This window comes from Pleurodeles waltl, chromosome 12 (genome assembly GCF_031143425.1).
Source record: "Pleurodeles waltl isolate 20211129_DDA chromosome 12, aPleWal1.hap1.20221129, whole genome shotgun sequence".
In the NCBI taxonomy this organism is placed as follows: Eukaryota; Metazoa; Chordata; class Amphibia; order Caudata; family Salamandridae; genus Pleurodeles; species Pleurodeles waltl.
The window spans coordinates 687,631,293-687,654,365 of NC_090451.1; the positions used below are offsets into that span (position 1 = coordinate 687,631,293).

Genomic DNA, 23,073 nt, shown 5'->3' on the forward strand with positions numbered 1-23,073 from the left:
TGTCACTTATACAGAGTGACATATACTGACACACACACAGACATACAGTGTCACAAATACAGAGTGCCATACATTGCCACACACAGGAGCACACTGTCACAGAGAAACATACAGTTGTACACATACATATACTGTCACAAATACAGAGGAACCAGCACACAACCACAATTCTATGCGGCTTCACACAGCATACACTGACACCAGGAGACAGTTACGCTGTCACACATAGACATATACTGTCACACACAGGATTACATATCAAAAATACATACACCTACCGCACAGAGGTGTACACTGTCACACACAAACACTGTCACCTATAACGAGTGATGTACACTGACAAGCACAGGCGTACAATGTCACGAAATACAGGCATGCAATTTCACACAAAGGAGTACAGTGTCACACCTATGCACACAAGGTCACATATACAGAGTGGCATTCACAGACATACGTATCACAGATACGTAGTGGCATACTCTGGCACACATAGGCACACCTTGGCACACTCAGACATGGATATTGCAGACACACAGAGACTTGCACTAGCACAAACAAACATGCACTCCCACAGAGGAAACCTCTGGACACGCACAGGTATACCCTGAAACACACAAGTATGTACTGGCACATGCAGAAACATACACTGGCACAGAGAGGCATGCACTGGGGCACACAGATACACACTGGCACACACAGACATGCACTGGGGCACAAACAGGTATGTCCTGGCACACACAGATGTGCACTGGAAAACACAGAGGCATACACTGGCACACACGGACGTGCACTGAGACACACACAGACGTACTGGGGTACACACGGGAATACCCTGGCACACACAGACGTATAGTAGGACACAGAGGCATACACTGACTCACACAGACATGCACTGTGGCACACAGACACAGTAGCACACTCAGACATGCACTGGGACACACAGACGTACTGGGGCACGCACAAGGTTACCCTGGGACACACAGAGGCATCCTCTCACGCACACAGGCATGCACTGGGGCACACCGAGGCACACACAGACATGCAATGAAGAACACAGAGGCATACATTGGCACTCATAGACATGCACTGGGCACATGCAGGTATACCATGGCACACACAGAGACATACACTGGCACACACAGACATGCACTGGGGCACACACAGGTATTCCCTGGCACACACAGAGGCACAGACTGGCACACACAGATATGCACTGGTGCACACACAGACATACACTGGGGCACACACAGAGGCATACACTGGCACACACAGACATGCACTGTGGCACACGCAGGTATACCATGGCACACACAGAGGCATACACTGGCACACACACAGGTATGCCCTCTGGCACACACAGACATGCACTGGGGCACACGCAGGTATACCCTGGCACACACAGGTATACCCTGGCAAACACAGAGGCACATACAGACATGCACTGGGGCACACAGGTGTACCCTGGCACACACACAGAGGCACAAACTGGCACAGACATGTACTGGGGCACACACAGGTATACCATGGCACACACACAGGCACACACTGGCACACAAACATGCACTGGGGCACACGCAGGTATACCCTGGCACACACAGACATGCAATGGGGCACACAGGTGTACCCTGGCAGACACAGAAGCATACACTGGCACACACAGACATGCACTGGGGCACACAAAGGTATACCATGGCGCACACACAGGCATACACTGGCATACACAGACATGCACTGGGGCACACACACAGGCATACACTGGCACACACAGACATGCACTGGGGCACACGCAGGTGTATCCTGGCACACACGGGTATACTCTGGCACACACACAGAGGTTCACACTGACACCTGTGCACAGAGACATCCTCTGAAGCATCCCCAGCCCCCTGCAACAGAAGGGCAGGAACCGTCCCCTTGGGCGGGGCGAGTGGGCGTGGCTTGTGCGAAGGATTAACATAAATAGGCCTGATGCCCGGCCCAGGTGCAGCACCAGCCAGCCCTGCATCAGCAGCACCGCTCCGTCCTGCCAGCCCGTCCCTCACCACCAGCGTCCAGGGCAGAGGCCAGGAGACCGGGCAGAGGACAGCGTCCAGGGCAGAGCCCAGGAGACCAGGCAGAGGACAGCGATGGAGATCAAAGAGAAGAAGCCTCGTGGGCAGGCTCTGGCCGAGTTCAAGCAGTTCATATGGAACCCCCGGACCAGGGAGTTCCTGGGCAGAACTGGCAGCAGCTGGGGTAAGAGACCCGGGGTAAAAACTGGGGCAACGGGGGTTGATGGACACGCTGCGAGAACGGGGTGCTGAGCATGTCGAGGTGGTCTGAAACGAGGGAGCTGGAGCCTGGGGTTGGAGAGGGGTGTCACGGGGCCTGGGTAGGAGTCATGGGTCGTAGGGGGGCACTGAAGGGGTGATGATGGAGGCGGGGGCTCATAAAGGGATGATGATGCAAACCCATCTCTTGCCCCCCCCGTCTCCCTTTGCCCTGAAGGGATGGCACAGGGGTAGGTAACCTTTGCACAGATGCTAGGGCTAAAAGAACAGAGGGCAGCAGGATGGGGTGATCCGAAGGGGGCACCTCCCCCAACTCGATCCCTCAAACTAGCGATCTGGTGCGGTGTCTCGGAATCCAGCATCCCGATCTCCCCGGATCTGCAGGTTGTGGGATTACACGTCATTGTTTCTTTAGTCTGTACAGGTAACACAGGCCGGGGGGTGGGGAAGGGGCTGAGAATCCGAGGGCATCAGGTGGGGGTGGGTGATGGGGCACTTTGGTGAGGAGGGGCGGGGGCTAACGGCATCGGTGGGCAGAGCTGGGTAACTGTGAGGGGCAGGAGGGGTCCAAGGCATCGGTAGGAAGCCTAGGGCATGATGTCGACCCTCCCCGGTGGAGAGGGGGCACGTCAGAGCCCGGACAGCATCGGTGTGGGGTGTGAATGTTGCGATGCTGGTTAAAGTACTGGGGTGGTAGTGCCAGAGAGGTGGCACGGGGGATGCTCGGCCAGGTGAGTGGGTGGGACAAGTGTTAACGGACAGATGGCAATGACGATGCTGGGCTCAGATGAGAGGTGGGTACTGGTGTTACCGGACAGGTGGCACGGAGGATGCTGCGCTCAGATGAGAGGGGGGTACTGGTGTTACCGGACAGGTGGCACGGAGGATGCTGGGCTCAGATGAGAGGGGGGCACTGGTGTTACCGGACAGGTGGCACGGAGGATGCTGGGCCCAGATAAGAGGGGGGTACCGGTGTTACCGTACAGGTGGCATGTGTGATGCTGGGCCCAGATAAGAGGGCGGTACGGGTGTTACCGGACAGGTGGCACGGAGGATGCTTGGCCCAAATGACGGTGTTGTTGGTAGAGCGGTGGCACGGGGTTCTTGTGCAGTTGGCGTTGCAGGTATGATGGCACGAGGGTTGCCGGGGAGCATGTTTGGCGTGGGTGGGTATAGGGGTTCCCCCGTTTTTTTTTAGCCTCTGTCCCCTTCCTCCCCCAAAGTTCCCTGGTCCTTTTCGAGTCTGAGCTGTCTAGCTTTGATCATCAGTGCGTGATTGGGAACTCACGTCTCTCACACTCGCTCACTCACTCTCATGATGTTATCTCAAAGTCCGCGCCCGCCTTTGCCTTGCAGCCAATCCGCGCCGCGATGATGCGTAACCAGGGCAACGGGTCATGTCTGACCGCAATATTACATTCACATTTCTAGTTCGGCGAAGTGATCCTTACCGGGCTGTGCAGCCGGGTTCTGGTGTCTGTGACTGGAGCGGTACACTGGGCACTTGGGTTCTGACTTGGCACAAGCATCGCCCGCACCCACCAATAGGATCCAGCAACACCCCCCAGACTGCCAGGTCACCGGCAGATTCCCTAAATCTTTCCATCTAGTTTATCACCGAAGTCAAGCAGGGGAGGGGGCTGGCACCCATGGCAGACGAGGACCGTGTCACGTCATGTTATCTATGTTTTTGTAACGTTTATAACTTATTGTACGGATATTTTATTATTCGTTACACAAAATTAAATGCCACGACAGCAGTCACCGGGGCTCGTCCTCCCTGCTCCTCTCCTTCCCTCACGCCCCCTCTTCCACTCGCGGCCCTCGCCTGGTCCCCACCCTTGCCCTCTCCATCCCTCTGTCCGCTCCCCACTTCCACTGTCGGGTCAGGGCCTTGTTGCCCTCTCCAGGCTCCATCCCACCTTGCACTCTCCGTTTCCTCCACCCCACCCCCTCCCACTTATCCCATGCTGCACCCCGCCCTCTCTCCGTGGCATCACCCCGCCCTCTCTCCGTGGCATCACCCCGCCCTCTCTCCGTGGCATCACCCCGCCCTCTCTCCGTGGCATCACCTTGCCATCTCTCCGTGGCATCACCCTGCCAACTCTCCTTGGCATCATCCTGCCCATTCTCCGTGGCATCTTGTCACCTGAGTCTCTGCTTTCATTCTCTGCACTCTCCACGGTCTACAGCCCCTCTTCCTCCTTCTTCTAATGCACTCTTCCCTCTCGCTGCACATTCTCTCCGGTACATCTTCTCAGCGCCCGGTTCCCACATCACCCGCAGCACTGCTCCTCGTCAGTCTCTCCGTACTGCCTCGCTACTGCCCATCTCTGGGAAAGTGAATGATGCAGCCCTCCTGGGCTTTGTGAAGTTTAGAGGCTGGTGCCAGGAGCCCTCCAGGTGAAGGGTGCATCCCTCCCGGGCGTTATGAAGTTTAGAGGCCGGTGCCAGGAGCCCTCCAGGTGAAGGGTGCATCCCTCCTGGGCGGTATGAAGTTTAGAGGCTGGTGCCAGGAGCCCTCCAGGTGAAAGATGTGTCCGTCCTGGTGGTATGAAGTTTAGAGGCTCGTGCCAATTATGAATTTAGAGGCTGGTGCCAGGAGCCCTCCAGGTGAAGGGTGCAGCCGTCCTGGGGGGTATGTAGGTGAACCAGTGCCCCTCCCATTCAAATCCCCACCCCGCTCGCTCACATGCGCACACACAGCCTACATTAAGTGTATTTGTTGTTGGACTTGTCAAACCTGGACATGGTATATTTTTGTCCTCATCTTTGATGGAGACAGCTCCATGTGATCTGTGATCAATCACGATCGGAGGGGATATTAATGGGATCAAAATTATCATTTCGATTCCCCAAAACACCACACCTCCAGGACACTTACCTCTTATCTGTGTCAGAAAGCCATGTGGCTTCCCTCTTGTTATGGGGCTTCCCAGCATGCACCTCTTCCCCCCATCCACCTCCCTAGACCTGACTCACAGCAATGCCCTCCATGAAGGGGGATTATGGGACTTAAAGCGTGGGGGGTGCGCGGGCTCCTCTCGGATTAATCATCTCACTCCGTTTAATTATGCTACATCTGGTGATCACCCTTGCGGATGTCTCAGCAACTACTGCAGTGATTGGCTGCCTTTGAGGTCCCTCCTTCTCCCTCCCCCACCAGGGTTGATCTCTGCTGAGAACAGTTGTCTCCGGGAGTTTGGTTGACTCGTGTTCGCCAGTGGTGGCCATTTTGTTTAGGAGGACTGACTACCACGACTGGAGGGGGGTTGCTGCATTTTTTTTTCATTATTTGCTCTACCTTGTTGAAAATCTCACTTCTTGAAAACATGAGATGAGATTTAGAGTTACGGAGGACCAACATGCCCGTTGTTGGAGTGGGCTACTGAGCTGTATGTTCAATGTCCTCATTGGCCAACTCTTCTGGTGAACTTGGTCGTCCAGAGGACATCACAAAAGCAGTGTTGACATGAGCTCGTTGTTAAAAAAAAAGTTACTCTCTGTTAGATTATGGCATTCATGGTTCTTTCTAGATGGGATTTAGTTCATAGCAGGCCGAGCCCCCATGGAGCTGCCGAAAGCCTTCTAGCTCTAGAGCTGAAATAGCTCATTATTTTATATACTGGTTAGTACTGAGACATTTTATTGTAGACCATCTACTTCTTGAGGACATCCCTGCCATTTCCCTGCTGCTTATTTATAGCTTATTCACATCCTTGCTTTCTTCTGCTCTTTTCTTCTATTTAGCCTTCTGTAGATGTCACAGGGGAATAGGTGCCTGGTCCATTCTTCACGGCTTCTGATTGGCTGCCTCTTGCTTGACAGGGAGGCCTTGCTTAGCACTTGCTTCTTGCTGTACTCATGTTTCTCCCTCACCCGCTCTCCCGGGGTGAATGGGTTTGCCTTGACTGCACCTGATGCAGAACCAGGCTTAGAGTTTAGTGCAGGTGGTGGTGGTGTGCAGGTGAACCGGTTCTTTTCCCCTGGAGGTGTGGGTTGTCTCATGCTCACGTGCAAGGGGACAAAAGGTCTTGTGGAGTGACACCTGACACTGGAAGCAGACGTCACATAGGCACTGTACTGCTGGTAGAGTGGGCTTAGGAATCCAGGCATGGCATGCGCACTGCAGGCTGAGGGGTTTCATGGGTGCATGCACTGCAGGGAGAGGTGCTCTTGTATGCTCAAAAGCTGAGCTGCTCTTTTAGATTAGGCCTGGGCGGAGTTCATGAAGTTGTGCTACGCGGAGCTCCGCAAAGTGCCCAAAAAACGCCACTGCACAACACAGAGTCCCGCAAGCTGTGGAGTGCATTAGGTCGAGCCATTTGCACTGCTTTTAGCATCAGGTGTTTGTTCTGCGCTGAGAAATCAGTGAGAACGGATCCCTGCACAATGCAAGAGGGTGCTGCTTCTTCTCTGCCGCTTGAGTTGATTTTCCACTCGAGCAGCAGCTACCTCAACGTGAACTGAAGGCTTCTCAACACGAGCAGTCGCAACCATCTGCGACCACCCACGCTGAGAAATCTTGCCGGGAGGTGGTCTCGAGTAAGATTTTCCTTGTTCGCCCTCACTAACTCCCCGTTGATGAGTGCAAGCAATTAAAAAACTCCACTACACAGAGTTTTGCCAACTCCACGCTCTAAGCAGAGCGTGAAAAATTCTGCAAACTCCTTGAGCGGAGGTCACCGCTCCCTCCCCCCATTGTAGATGCACGCTCTACAGGCTGAGGTGCTATTGTAATTTACGCACTGCAGGCTGAGGTGCTCTTGTAGATGCACCCACTGCAGACTGTTGTGCTCTTGTAGATTCACGCACTGCAGGCTGAGGTGCTCTTGTAGCTTTACGCACTGCAGGCTGCGGTAATCTTGTAGATGCACGCACCACAGGCTCAGGCTGAGGTGCTCTTGTAGATGTACGCACTGTAGGGAGAGCTGCTCTTGTAGATTTACACACAGCAGGATGTGGTGCTCTTCTAGATGCGCACACTGCAAGGAGAGGTGCTCTTGTCAATGCAAGCACTGCAGTGACAGGTGCTCTTGTAGATTCACGCACTGCAGGCTGCGGTAATCTTGTAGATGCACGCACCTCAGGCTGAGGTGCTCTTGGAGATGTACACACTGTAGGGAGAGGTGCTCTTGTAGATTCACACACAGCAGGCTGTGGTGCTCTTCTAGATGCGCACACTGCAAGGAGAGGTGCTCTTGTTGATGCAAGCACTGCAGTGACAGGTGCTCTTGTAGATTCACGCAATGCAGGCTGAGGTAATCTTCTAGATGCATGCACTGCAGGCTGTGGTGCTCACATGGATGAATGGCACCGGATATCAAAGCCTTCACCCTGAGTCTTGCCACCTCCGTCCTTCCCGATGGCTGATGTGCCCAGATGGTCACCTCTGGTGGCAGGGCCGTAGCTGGGCCAGTAAGACTGGGGGGTGAGCTTCATAATTCACGTTGGTTAAATACATTATATGAGAAGCAGGGCGGGGTGCGCTTTAGGAGCGATAGGAAAGGAGAATAGTGCGGATTGTGAGGGGGACTTAAAACGTAATATTTTGTTTAAACAAAAAACATTTTTAAGACCTCTGAAACGAACACACGTGTGTTTTTGTTTGTGTGTATGTGAAATTCCCAAATCAAAACCGACTAACAGCTCACTATACCCGATTTAGGCACCCGTACCCAAATACTTACTACAGAATACATTTATTATGGGGGTGTAACACCGCAAACACTGCCCACCACCTCCCCGAAGCTACGCCCCTACTTGGTACAGTGTCAGCCGCTATGGCGGGGTTGGGGGGCTGCAAAGAGACAGATGAATGCAGATAATGTGTAGAACGTCGCCCCATCCCACTGGTACTCGAGTATAAACTATCCCTCTTCGTTGTAATAATGCAGCAACTTTCGGGGGCGGCGGGTTTCCCGTTAGCCGCAGAGCCGCTATATTTAATACCACAGCCTTCCCGCCTTTTCTGGGAATTTGAGATTAAAAGCTTTTGCTCAGTGGATTGCAGCTCTGCACGGACCGGTGCCAGGTCACATGTAGTGCCTTGGAAGTGACATGTGTTCGCCTAATGCCTTGTCCAGGACAGGGTCTCCTCCCTCAGCACCAGGTGTCAGCATGTAGGTGTCACTGTCCTGTAGAGAGGGCACTCTTGTTGTGCTGTCGCGCTGCCCGAGGTTGGCAGGAGGGCGCATGCGCACGGGGCACTGTGCCTTGGATGCAGAGATCTGGGCTTCTGGCACAAGGGCCATAGACGTACTGTGGTCGTGCTGCGCCCGCTTCGCTCCAGGGTTCTGCAAAGTCGGTCCTGGAGAGCCTGGTCCATGCCAGGTTTTTACCATATCCACATTTAGAAAAAAGATGTTTCAGAAATCTAAATTTTTCTAAATGTGGATATGCTAAAAACCTGGCATGGACCGGGCTCTCCAGGACCGACTTTGCAGAACCTGCTCTAGCATCACCGCAGCCATTGGCTCAGCACAGGACCCTTCGGAAGCCTGCAGTTATGGCCCTGGGAATCAGTGGAAAATAAAAATAAACACCCTCCTAGGCAGTCAGATGAGATTCTGCATGAGGTCTAAATCTCTGGAGCCCATGCAGAGAAGAAAGACGACCCAACGGTGCGGGTGTGGGATGTCACCTGGAGCAGAGTCCCGGACTCGAGGCCCCACATCTGCAGCGCCTAAGCCCGTGCAAGTCTGTTTGAAAGTCCTCACTGCAAGCGCCGAGAGGGTCTGGATCCTGATGGGGCCTGTTGCAGGGATAGTGGGTCAGAGATTCAGTCAGTCCTGAGAAATGTTTGGGTGGTGGAAGAGCTCAGTGGCATAGGCTGCTGGCACTAGGGGCATATATGTTTTTTTTGCTGGCTGCGCTGCTTCACAGGGAAAGGGCAGGAATGTGCTGTGTCTATGGCATTTGGCACATTTCTGTCCTTTCCTCCTGCGCTGGTGCCGTGTGGCGCAAAGGTGTCTGCACTGCAAGCAGGATTGTTTTTGTTCAGGAAGGAATACCTTCCTGCACAAAAACACCCTGAGAGGTTTCTTCTCTATGTGTGCTGCATAATGCAGCACACACAGAAAGAGGAAAAAAAAGTCGAAATAAAGATATTTCTCCTCGATGTGCCTCCCCTGAGGCGTAAGGTTTTGGCACGTCCAGAGGTCTTGTAAATATGGGGATGCGTCAAAAATCCATGGGAGTTGCGTGGGAACACCCACCGCAGCGTCCATGGAACGCCTACCCAGGGCAGAGTAGCGCAGCGACTTGCACTGCGTTGGACTACTCTAGATTTATGAGGCCACTAAAAGCCGCACAAAGTGGCTTTGTGTGGCCTCATACATCTGACTGAGAACCTTGTGCCACTTTGCGTGGTGCAAATGTGATGCGAGGCTCATAAATATGACCCTTTATGCCAGCTGCATGGCCAAGCCTTCCTCCCAGAGTAGATACATTTAATGCCATGGTAGTAATGAGTGAGTTGTAACACCGTCTCCCTTTCTCCACAGCCCTCATCCTCCTCTTCTACTTGGTTTTCTACGCCTTCCTCACCGCCCTCTTCAGTCTCACCATGTGGGTCATGTTGCAGACCATTGATGAGTACACGCCCAAGTACACTGACCGCCTCTCCAACCCAGGTAAGAATGCACCTGGGGACACTGCATGGACATACATGAAACATATGTGACTTGTCTGTCAGGTGTGACCATCACAGCACCCTCCATGCTGTCTGCCTTACTGACTTTCCATGCACTGGTGTACACAGGCAGACTTACAAAGGGTGATCCCGGCACTTTCCTCACATTGGACACAGGTACAGCCAAGCAGCACACACGGAGGTACCTCTTGCCCCATGGCTGTTCAGTGGTTCCCTGTCATGTGTGAAACCATTAGCCAAATCTTGGCTTTCTATCAAACAGAATACTGCATTTTGAGACTTTTACTTTTAATTTACAGACAGATGAGCTAAAAATCCCAGCATGCAAAGTGCTGTTGGCAAAAAAAACCATGCCTGAACATAACACAAAATGGGAATGTTATCTGACTCGTCTGAACATGCCTGTTGTATTTGATGTAGGGTCTATCACAGTAGTCCCTCACTGCCAAGTATTCCAGGTCCGTGGGTAATGAACTGCTCCAGTCCAGGTTTTTACAGTCCAGGATGTGTAGTCCGAGTCTTATAGTGGAATAAACACAACCACAAGTCCCAGAATTTAATTAAAAATCCTGGAGTGGGTCAGCTCATCAAGCATGGACCTGGGAAACGTGACAGGTCTGGTGTTCACCTGTGACCTTGCCACATGTTTCTGTTGTGTGTTGGAGTGGGGCTCTTTGAAGAGATAGGTCTTCTGGTGTTCCAGATCCTGGGTGCTTGAATAGATGAAGATGATCTGCTCTTTGCGTGGTGCATTTCTTCATCTCCAGTCTGATGTCCTAGCTCCTGGTTTGGATGATGGGGACTTTAAATTAGGGGTGGGCGGAATTGACATAGTTTCACTTTATTACTCTATTAATTCTGAGACGTGTTTTCCTGCAGGGCTGATGATTCGCCCCAAAACCGATTCCTTGGACATTGTTTACAATGTGTCAGACAGCTCCTCCTGGAACGCCAGTGTCAGTGCGCTGAACAACTTCCTGTTAAGTAAGTACTTCCTGGCACCGTGCTATAACATTCACCATTCTGAACCCATCATGAACACAAAGAAAAGCATTCTAGATCGTAGACATGCACATTGTAGAATACAATGTACCATATACCACGTTTGCTGACAACATTCTACAACATGACACATTCTAGGACAGTCACAAGTATAAATGGGGACCAGTGGAATACACATGTGCGCACTTAACATTCTTAAACCTGGGCATTAATATAGATCAGGAATATACTTGTATATTCTAGAGCACTATTTCGGTACCATGTTATAGATCCATGAGTAAAAGGAAGTAGTCTAAATCCTGGTTTCAAATAAGGACATGTTAAGATAACACTCATTCTAGAACATGTCTGTGTAGTACAGGCATGCACACAGATGCATTTCAGAAGACAGCTACCTAAACACCTAGAACCTGGCCGAACTACACCCGAGCACTACAGTAGAACATAGATGAACACAGCAATACAAACACGCCATTTTGGAATAAAGTGCAAATACAATATTCTAGAATATTCTACAGCACAGCTCCCTCAACACCACTTTCACAGGTACTGTAAAAGCATTCTTGACTATCTGAACATGTCAGTATAATTGATACCGTAGAGAGACAGGATTATAAATCAGAACTGTACTGGATTCCAAGACTACACATAAACAATCCCCTCCTCCATGCATGTTGTCACCACTCAATTGAAAATACATGTGCACAATATTCAATACAAACTGTGCCCAGACTCGCCAGAATTGACTATCCCCAGAGGTTATTATAGAATACGACTAACTGGGTATCACAGTGGAACACGCCTGTAGACAACCAAATTAGACTATTTACCTAGTCACCACTACAAACCCAAGATTGAATAACATGGCCACATTTGGACACCACTGTAGCATGAGGCAGACCATGAACATTCTTGAATATTGCAGCATCATGCTGTAAAACCCAACAACATATGGATAACATTCTAAAAGATGTCTACCTGACCGCCATTCAATCCAAACAATAAGTGCAGATCAATCAATTACCCAATAGGGGGGTAACACTCCAATTCGACTGGGGTCTTCTAGTCTGCATCTTCACTTCGATGCATGAACCACAGCAGTTATAACACGTCCTTAATGCTTACTTCTTAGGTTACAATGATTCCAACCAGGCAGACAACAACGTACCTTGCAACTTCACCAGTGGCTACAACCTTCAGGATGACAGCGGCGATGTGAGAAATCACCCTAAAACAGCCTGCCAGTTCAACCGGTCTTTACTTGCCAGTTGTTCTGGTGACGATGACCCCACCTACGGCTACTCGAGAGGCACACCTTGCGTCCTTATCAAGATGAACAGGGTAGGTTGGCAGTTGAGCTCCCCGTTTGCCTTTAGGATCCTGGGGAAGAAGAGGCAGGCAAGACAAACTTTGATTAGCCTTCATCAGTATCTTGAGGAATCAATCAATAGTGGCCCCAGGGGTACTCTGCTCAGAGTAATGTGGGTCACGAGGATCTGCCAGCATCCTGAAATGTGGGTGAAGGGGGTCTGCCCAATCCCTAATGAAGGTGACAGTGCAATTCCTATGGCCAGAGGGAAAGGAATCTGTATACCTTCCAATGTGTGGGTCCATAGGCTTTGTCCACTTCCTACAGTCTGGGTGCGGAGAAACTGTCAGGGTTCAGGCCAACTATCTACTCAGAAGCTTGGTACAAGGGATCTGTAAAACATCTATAGTCTGGACGCAGGGGGGGCGTCTACTTTCTAATATGTGGTTGACTGGGGTATTTCCACATCATAATGTCCATATGTTTGGGATCTATCCACTCCCTACAAATGTGTGCAGAGGATCTGTACTTTAGTAACTAATGCACAGGATATGCCCCCCTTCAATAGACCTAGGGCCTAAACAAATGATAAAAAATTGCAGGTTGTCTGAAGGTTCCTATTGTGTGTTGGAGTGGGGCTCTTTAAAGAGACGGCCTTCTGCTGTTCCAGATACTGGGTGCCTAAATAGATAACAATGGCTATCTGCTCTTTCCTTGGTGCATTTCTTCATCTCCAGTCTGATGTCCTGGCTCCTGGTTTAGCATTGTCCACTTGATGCAATTATTTTCACGTTCAAGTTTCTTATGTCAGATAGCCTTGTTGGTGATGCATCAGATCTTAACGATGATTAGCCGCGGGCAGAACTAGAGGAGTTTGATTCCACGGATTTCCGCAGAGTTACATTAAAATTCCATGTAAATCCAACAATCCAGACTGGGCACCACAAAGTGCAAAACATACCCCCCGGTGCCCTTACATACTTGTGTAAGTGCACTGGGGGTTATGCACTTTAGTACAGTGCACTGCATGCCCCTCAGTATTTTTTCTGCAGTGTTTTTTAAAAAATAGAGGGACTGCTCTCTTTAAACCTGTTTGAGTGCCATTATAGTGCTGATTTGATTTTGCTGGCAGAATGGTGGAATTAATTAGTAATTCTGCGTTACATGAGTAAGATGGAATTACTAAATTACTCCAAATATGGCGACGGACATAAAAATTCAGCCCACCCCTACTTTCAGTGAGGAACCATGTAGTTGCTTTAGTTTTGGGGTGGTGTGATCGAACTGCTTCAAGCTTTTTATAACATGTGTTGCACCATGTAGGATGCTGTTTGGGTGTGTTCAATTTCAGAGGTGGGTCAAAAGCCAGACTTTGACTCTTGCATGTGTCTCTTCTTCAGGTCATCAACTTCCGGCCAGAGCCACTCTTTACCAATCAAACTTATGTGACTGTCAACTGCTCTGCACCTGTAAGTATGTTTGTGCATGTCTGGCCTCCAATCTGCCCTGTCCCCTCTCTCCTTCAATTTTTGCTCTGTGTTTATTCGGCTCTTCTGATCCCTTCTAAATAATTTCTTTGGGGCCAAGGACCCACCGGCACATCTTTCGAGCTGCTTTGGGTGTCTTTTCAGTTCTTCATCTTTATCACTTTTTTCTCTATTCCTTTCTTCAGCGACTGAGATCTGCTCAGAGTGGGTTGGTAAGAACATAAGCAGAGACTCTACACCCACCATTTTCCCTCCACAAACTATAGAATGTGCACGCGGTGGGGCCTATCCTACTCGCAGGAACTTCCATGATTATATCTGTAGTGTTCAGTCTGCTTGAGCCTCCTGCTGCACTGCGTTCACACAAGAAAGTGGTCAGCCTGTCACAGGGTGAATCAGGGGTATCTACAGTTCTGAATGACAGATGTACTGTGATTTACCGTCCTCAGGACGTTTCTCTGTGAATGTTAACACCCTTCTGGTCCATTATTAGAGACTGCTGCTCCCCAGATCTCTGCAAAAGGATCCAATATATCACAAATGTATTTTGCAATCTAGGCTGCTCTCTTGCTTCCCATACACATGTCTCAGTCCTTTAGCCCTAAAAATATAAAGGAAGCTTTTTGGCTTTAGCGATCTGGCCTTCAACTAAATACTGAGAGGTGCAATAGGCAAAGATGGCACATTATGATTACTTTCTTATAATTTGACTCGGTACGGGTGGAGTGTGACATATTGGGAGGTGGCACATTATAATGAGATGCAAATCTCCAGGAAGTCTGATAATTGGTAGTTTTGGTTCTTGCTCATCCTCGCTCTCTGTGCTAATCTTGTGAAGCGTAACTAAAATTAGAGATGATTTATGTTTCATGTGGCCTGTCCCACCCATACTAACACCTTTCCCTGAGGTTAATACAGATGCCATCTTAACACTGGGGTGGCACACTTTCTGGTGCCTCCTACCTTTATCAAGCCTTGACCTTAGGCATACTGCCACACATCAACCCATGATTCACCTATCGCTTATTATAGTCACATTGCACAATAGATTTGCATGAAGATGCATGTCTTAACTTCTACCTTCTTACACATAGGGTGATCTTGAGCATGTCCCAGCAGTAAATCGTGAGAATCGGGAGAGCTCTAACTTTATTTAGGGTTAGTTGCCTGTGGTGGTAGCAAGGCGCACTAAGTTAGTCCATATCGTGCAGTTTTGGACTTACCTCTCTGCTTTTCCTCTACAGAAATCTGCAGACGGTCTTCTTGCAACTTACTTCCCGAGCAGCAGCAGTGCTGATGCAAATAGTTATGGAATCTTAAGCCTCAAGTATTTTCCCTACTACGGAAAGAAAGCTCAGGTAAGCCCTAAAGAAGGCCTTTTGTCCCACCTACACAGTGTCTCCTCCCGTGTGCATAGTCCACCAGAAGGGGTTTGTCCATCATACACACAAGCAAAAGGAGAGGAGTCAATAACAGAGTTAGATGATATGGAAGGGGGAAGGAAATAAGATTGCAAGTGACAAAACATGTCCAGCAGCAGCAGTGCTAGCTGTCCTCACACACAAAATGAGTACAGCAAACAAGTCTGCAAACTTTCTAACTCATAAACAAGGCACTAGTGCAGATTCCATTCACCCAGAACAGGAAGGGCACTGAGCAAAACAGAAAATGGGTACATCATGAACATAAGTGCTGCAGGCACCACTCTCACATTGAATGGGAACAGCAAAAGTAGCTTCAGAAGAAGCTTTCTCACACACAAAATATTGTACAGAAAGCACTATCACACACTGACACACATGGAAAGCACAGCCTGCAGCGCAAGCGAACAGGTGCAGCTTCAGGGAGACCTGCACACCAGTGCAAGATTCCCCATCACACATGCAACATGCACGATAGAGGAAGCATCATCCCACATCAAACATACACACTACACGAAGCACCAGGGCAAAATTACCCATCACACATTCCACACACAAACACATACACCAAGCACACCATAGGAAGTAGCACATCTCAGACAAACAACATGCACACTACAGAAATCACCACCACACACACACAATTGAGGAAGCTCCACCACACTCACAATATGCACACTGCAGCCACCACACACACAACATGCACACTTGAGAAGCACCAGAGAAATATTCCTTAACTTACTTTGAACTGGTAAAGAAAAGGCAGGTACAGCACAAGTTACTCTCGCAAAGTGGAGCCAGTTAATATTAACACACAAAGTAAGCACATGATGTGCAGCAAAACTGCAGGGACCAGCCTCATAAACATGTGACCACAAGTAGTATCAGCATAAGCTTCATTGCATGCAGGGCAAATACAGCATGGGTAGCAAATCAGCAGGATTTCTCAAACACAGAGAACAAGTGTAGGAAGTACAAGTGCAAGCACACACCCTTACCCCCAACAAAAGACACAGATGCAACTTAAGACGAGGCTGGGCAAAGCCACCTCATACAGCACAGACCAGGGATAGCAGGAGCTAGACCCCGCCTCACTCATGAAGAAGAGATCCTAGACAAAAAGTGCATTAGAGGCAGCAAAAGTGCAGCATCCCCATCAAAGACTGAGCAGGAACAGCACTTCTAGGAGAGGTGCAATGTTGTCCATTGATGATAGGTCAAACTTCCATCACAGAGAGAATAAGTGCAGCACAGCCATCACATGTGCAAGCTTCACCCTCATTTAGCATGGACAGCAGAAGTCCAAGGCGTCTCAGATAGCAGGTCAAGCTTCAATCACACACAGAATAGGTGCAGCACAGCCAGCCACCATCATCACATGCAGAAATGGTATAGACTGAACAGCAGACGTCCACGGTTGCCTCTTTGACAAACAGCAAATAAAGCATGAGCACTAGCAGTGCAAACTCAACATGCATGTAGAAAAGCAAATGCATCCAATGTGCAGATCGGCAAGCTTCCTTCCCATTGTGCATTACAAAGAGGTGGGGACATACATGATTCAGTCAGAAATGATACAGCACTGGTTGTTATGGTTCCTTCAGTGGTCATTTTGCAGCTCATAGTTTCTCCCAATACTTCCTTGTTTTTTTCTAATGTAGATTTGTTACATTTTTTTTTATAGACAAACTACACCCAACCAATCGTGGCTGTCCAGTTTAGCAACCTGACCATGAACACTGACTACAACATCAAATGTGCCATCTACGCCAAGAATATCAAATTCGAGACTCGTGACAACTTTGCTGGGCGCGTAAATTTCAAACTTCGTGTCAACCAATGAGCCCACTTCACTTTTTAGTAATTTCACTTCGTGCCCGTGCTGTAGGGCTCTGGATGAACTTGTCATTGTGGAGCAAGCAAAGGGAAGAGGACAGAGGAACAATGGGGTTTGGATGGGGTTTTTCATTTATTTGCCCCATCTCTGGACCCCTGTAGGGTAAAGAAGACCACGGAAGACGAGAAGAAAGCAGATACGAAGGCAAGCTGACATCAAAGGGATGTCGCGAACTTTGGACCTTCCACCATCCCTTACTCCTCATCTTGGACAGAAATGTGTCACTCCGCACATACCCAGCCTTAGACAAACAGGTTTAAGGCTCTGCTCTGTTCTACAAATCCTAACATTTGCTAGTGGGAGTGGGTAGGACCCATCTTCGATCTAGGGTTGGAAAAGATACTCAAGGTGTGAGTGAGGGAAGCAGGACTTATAATAAATGTGCTCTCTACAACTTAGTCTCTGCTTCCTTAAGAGCCATTCAAATATTTATCCCTCCATGAGGGCGTTTTTTTTTGTTTTTTTAATCGATAAGTTTTTTCGTATGAAAACCTTTGTTGTGGTGGGAATCCTCGGGTCCCTCTTTTCCTTCTTTATCATTCTGCACCCAGACCTGCATTCTGGGATGTGTGGTAGGCACAATTCTCAGACAACAGTGGTCAACCCAGGAATGGCAATTATTTCTTGCTTAGAATTTTGTGTCCTAGTAATTCTTGTATATAGATATCGAGGGCATGATTCCCCGTCAGCACCTGTAGGGATATGCTTTCCTCCTTACTTTGCCCGCACACGCATTCCTCCTTCCTCTAGCACGCGTGCATTCCTTATGCATTTGTCCGTGCGCATTCTTACTTCCTTTGCTGCGCTCATTCAGTCTTCCTTTAGCACACTGCTCTTTTCAATGCTTTTTAGAGGTGCAACTGGAGCAGGGCAGTAGGTGAGTGAACACGCACACCTTCTCAGATGTTGTGGTTACAGGTACCCATGGCCCAGGAAAGGCTGACATCCAAAAGAGACTGGCAGTGTGAGATCATGTGACATGGGTAAGCAAGCAGCCATAAATGAGAAGGCTTTGTTTTCAGTCATGCCAGGTCTTCGTCAACGGGTGCCATTGTGGCAAAATAACCCTATTAAATCGGTGAGCCAAGATTAAATTGAATATCTTGTTTATTTTATCATTGTAGAATTTTTGATGGGTTGGAAAACATTTTTATTGTAAAATAAACCACGGAAGGAAAAAAAAACACAAAATGTGTACTGTGACCTCCTTGGAAGGGCAAGTAGTCTGTCTGCAAGCTGGCTTGCTTGTAATGATAAAAACAGGGGTTTCAAGCTCTTGTTTCAGAAGGTGTGTTGCTCTTCTAGTGCCACAATGTAACTATTGTGAAGTGAGGGGCGGGGGGGATTTGAGGTGGAGTCGTGGATGCTGTACCAATTCTGGGTTTATAGCTTAAAAGTGGGAATATTCAATATTTCAAACTTTGCCCTGCACTTCTGCAAACGTCTCCCTGGTTCAGTTTCTCAACTTCATTTCGGGTGATTTTTCTTGCAGACTTTCACTACTTTTCATCGGAATGTTTATCATATTAAAGTTCACCTGAAGTTGCAGAGAGAATTTTTGCCGAGCCCTGCCTAAAGACCCTGCAACTTTCCATGATCCACCCCTTCATTGTCCCCATGTGGCTGCTCAAGCCGTCGCCAGACCCCTCTCACTCTAATGTCCCACCTGCTCCCTAACATGATGTTTCAAGGTTGGCAGGTGCGTGTTATGTAAATTGACCGGACACTCTAAAATGTCTGCAATTCTGGGTGACAACATGCTTCAATTGAGGGTTTGCCTTGCAGTTCATTAAGGTGGTAGGTGGGCCTTCTGAACCAAAATGTCTTCCTAACATTAAACTGAAGGAAAATTGTGAGAGACTGAGGGAGGTGCTCAAGAAATAACGAGCATTTCAATGCAGTGGGTGGACTTTTCTTGCCACATACATTGAAAATGAATAGTAAAACAGTTGGCATAAGTGAGCCAATGCAAAGCTCCACGGCCGCCATGAGCATGAGTTGGAAGGAGAGACACAAAAGTAACAATAAGTTTGCTTGCAGTCAAACATGTCAGCACACGTGCAGTTATCCATGTAACAGGGATGATGGCCAAGGCGGTAACCAAACTGTCCCAAGGAGAGACAAACGTAAACCATTTACCAATGATAACACAGTGTTTTTGAAAGGCGGCCCCGTGAACAAATGATAGTGATGGGCATGCCGTGGGCGTGGTTAAAAGCCCACAGAAAGATTACAACAGGTCACAGCCCTTGCACACATGATCTAAAAAATAGGTTGTGTTGCTGCTGTACACTTATCTTACAATATTCTGTCTAGGCCTGCAAGTGTCATTCAGAGGGCTGGATCCGGCTCTAGATACTTTGTCAAGAAGCCTCATCTAGAGTGCTGCATTCCACTCTGAAGGCTTTGTGTGAAACATTTTGTCAAGGGCTGGGAGGATAATGTGAAATATTGTGTTCATTTCAGGAGGTCACATCTGAAGTGTAATGACCAGTTCTGGGAGATTTATCTGGAATGTTTTGTCCAAGTCTGGGAGCTGCATCTCAAGCACTCTGTTCAATTATGGCTGTCACATCTGGATTACTGGCCACATCTGGAGGAGACATGCACTATTGTATCAAGTTCTGGTGCCTTTCTGCAACACTGTGTCCACTCCTGTCACCCTCCAGCAACACTGCATCCAGTTCTGGCACCCTCCTGCCACACTGTGTCCAGATCTGTCACCCTCCTATAACACTGTGCCTAGTTCTGATGCCCTCCTGTAGCATGTGTACAGTTCTGGACACTGTTTCTAGTTCAGTTCTGGCACCCTTCTGTAACACTACGTCCAGTTCTGGCACCCTACTGTAACAGTGTGTCCAGTTCTGGTGCCCTCCTGTACCATTGTGACAGTTCTGTCACCCTCCCACACCACTGTACCCTCCTGTAACATTGTGTCCAGGTCTGTTGCACCCTTGCAGCATTGTTGTCAGTTCTGCCCCCCGCAGCTCTGTGTCCAGTTCTGTCGCCCCCTGCAGCATTATGTGCAGTTTTGGAGGTTACATGGATTGTTGTGCTCAGTTCTGAAGTCACAGCTGGAGTACTGTGGGAGCCTCAGTGACTATTAGGATGAGCTATGGAGGTTTTCTGTGGAGGTTCCGTGTTGAGGACTAAAGGCTTTCTCTGGAATGTTATATCGACTTCTAATCCAGTTTGGTTGCCACGTCCAAAGCCTTGTGGTAGTTGTGATGGTCACATCTGGTGTGCTGCGTGCAACCTTGGGGAGCCTCTGGTTCTGCTATGTCAAGTTCTGGAGGTCTCCTGGAATATTTTATCCAGTCTGAGAAGCCTCAGCCACAGATGTGACGGGTTCTGGAGGCTACATCACAAGTATCCTTTCTAGAGGCCACAACTGAATTATTGTTACCACTTCTGGGGCCTACATCACAGTGAAATGTCCTGTCCTGAGGACACTTGGCACCATTGTCCAGTTCAGCTAGTAAAAGGTGACCAAATATTGTCCGCAGTGGTGATGATCACAGTGAAGTATTGTGCCCAGTTGTGTATAATCCATTTCTAGGGAACATGCTTGAAGCATACAGCCCTGGTCTGGAGGCAACTCCTGGCACATTATGTACATTTTTGAGCAGAGGGCACAATTCCAGACAGTGGTGCAGGGCTTAAGACGTTGTGCCCATATGTATATCTTCACAAATCTTGATACATACAAATGAGGCAATAAGAGACATGGGAGAGACTCTCATAATCTGAAATGGAATCATTTTCCAGAAGGTTACTCTGAAAACAGGACAACACAATCTAGGACAGGAAGAACGTCTCAGAAGCAACCCAAGAAGGCATTCCTAAACTTGTAAAAACCATGAGACAGTGTCCTGGGAAAGACTAGGATCACAGTAGGCATGGCTAGGAGTAATTGAAAGCAAAGTCGTAGACAGCACGTGACCTGTCTTGATTTCCGGATGATGGCTGACAAGTTCTGATGATAATTCGCCTCATTCCCCAGGATGTAGCACTGCCCAAATGAAAGTTCCAGGCAGAACGAAACTCCATAAGGAAAGAATGCTGGAATTCAGAGAGAGAGAAGCAACACTCCAAGGCCTTCTGTGGCACGTCTCTTCTGTTTTGTCTCAACTCACATCTTGTGTCACAGCACTGTTATCAACCAATAAGAGGCTTTCTATATGCCAAGAAAGAGCAAATAAGACTTAAGTAATGATACTCAACAGAAGAAACTTGCTATGACAGAACCCCACAGTCACATACCAGCTTCAAGATGTCTGGCACAGTGTACCTAATCTAAACTGTATCAAACAGGTAAAACACGGAGGGGCATATTTACAAGTCTCATGCGTCTCTTTTTGTGACACACCAGCGGCGCATAGTGCAGGCCCATATCTACAAGGCCACACAAAGCCACTTTGCATGAATTTTCATGGTCTTGTACATATGGTGTAAGGCAGTGGTTCCCAACCTGTGGTCCGGGGACCCCTGGGGGTCCGCGAAGCCTTCTCAGGGGGTCCACGAGAGCCTAGAAAATTAAAATATATTAACAAATATTGACAAATTAGGTCCCCAGCTTCCAGTAATGACTCAGGTGGGGGTCCCTGGATTCCCATGATGAGTCAGTGGGGGTCCCTGAGTTCCATTAATGTTAAAGTGGGGGTCCACAGAAATCAAACGGTTGGGAACCACTGGTGTAAGGCAATGCAGTGCAAGTCGCAGCCATGCCTTACAATGCGTCACGGAGGTGGACCATGGATGTTGGCAGTGGGTGTTCCCATGCAACACCCATGGGTTTCGATGCATTCCCAGATTTACAAGAATCTGTAAAGCTGGGAATGTGTAAAAACTGTACGATTCCCCAGGACAGGCGCAAGGAGAAGAAATATCTAGTTCTCCTTGTTGTTTCCTCTGTGTGTGCTGCATTCTTCAGCACACATAGGAGGAGGGAAATTCCTCCCACCATTGTTTTTTTTGCCAGAAGGCCCCCCTTCCTGCATAAACAAATTCCTGCCAGCAATGCAGTCACTGTTGCATCATGGTGCAAGAGTGCCTGTGTTGGCGATAGGCAGCAGTTTGTGGTCCAGCACAGGGGGGAAAGGACGGAAATGCACTGTATCTTGTAAATACAGGGAATTTTTGCCCTTTTGAATTGGCGCGAGGCAGCACAGCAGAAATGCTTACTGCACTGCCCTATGCCAATCCCATTTAAATATACCCCCTAGTGAGCAACCCAAGGAATCACAACAAGGGAGAAGGAACAGTGCAACAGGAAGGTCAACAATAAAACACGTCCCAATTAAAAAAACAAAAGAAACAGGGAAATGTCGGGGATACAGAGAAAAATAACAAAGGTGAGGGACAAGATGGTGACCAAACTCTACGGCAAGCTAGGAGTTAATGCAACATGTAAATCTGCTATGCAGTGTTCTTTTGCCTAATAGGTGTTTAAATATTCAGCCTGAAAGTTCCACTCCTCAACAATAGTGTCTGTGTCAGGTGGGCATGATAGCCTGTAGAGGCCAGTCTGCTTCAGTCTCCAAGTAGAATGCCTCTATCATCTGATAACCGACCTCAAGGTCACCATCCCGTTCCTAATTCCTGAGCAATAATCTGCTATCAAATTAAGGGTTTGGGTGTCGCTGGAGAGATTAATAGCAGAAATAGCACTAATCCCAGGCTGGGCCCATGGCCAAAAGGGAACTAGGTCTCATTCTGCAACAACTGGAAATGCAGGCAGCGATTTTTCAAAGCTCCAACAGACATACGTCATAGAAATAGAGGTTTTATCAAAGCAATGCTGGAAAAAAATATCTGCATTATTCAGCACATAGAGATAAATAGACAAATGTCTGGGGACCTGGACGAATACACCAGCATGTTTTAAGATTCATGCAGCCTTTTGTCTGTGCGGGCAATAAATTGCGCTCTGCCGGCAAAGATTTGGCCACTCCGCGTTACACATGTAACACGGAGTTCCGGCCAAATTCAGCTGACTGCCGCATGGTGGAGTTTTTTCTCACGCGCAGCAAC

At 48.7% G+C, this 23,073-nt stretch overlaps 1 protein-coding gene across 1 annotated transcript; it reads left to right on the forward strand.

The window, feature by feature from the left end:
* The first annotated feature begins 1,968 nt into the window (after nucleotides 1–1,968).
* ATP1B2 (ATPase Na+/K+ transporting subunit beta 2) lies at nucleotides 1,969–18,134 on the forward strand. The gene is made up of 7 exons (XM_069218740.1): nucleotides 1,969–2,235; nucleotides 9,776–9,904; nucleotides 10,804–10,908; nucleotides 12,059–12,267; nucleotides 13,636–13,704; nucleotides 14,967–15,080; nucleotides 16,828–18,134. Exons 1-7 carry the CDS (start codon nucleotides 2,127–2,129, stop codon nucleotides 16,984–16,986), a joined length of 894 nt encoding a protein of 297 aa, XP_069074841.1. The 5' UTR covers nucleotides 1,969–2,126; the 3' UTR covers nucleotides 16,987–18,134.
* The last annotated feature ends 4,939 nt before the right edge of the window (nucleotides 18,135–23,073 follow it).

Coding starts and splice junctions, on each gene's coding strand:
- ATP1B2 (XM_069218740.1), top strand. CDS start 2,127: ATGGAGATCAAAGAGAAGAAGCCTCGTGGGCAGGCTCTGGCCGAGTTC. Junction 2,236..9,775: donor CAGAACTGGCAGCAGCTGGG/GTAAGAGACCCG, acceptor CTTTCTCCACAG/CCCTCATCCTCCTCTTCTAC. Junction 12,268..13,635: donor TCCTTATCAAGATGAACAGG/GTAGGTTGGCAG, acceptor TCTCTTCTTCAG/GTCATCAACTTCCGGCCAGA.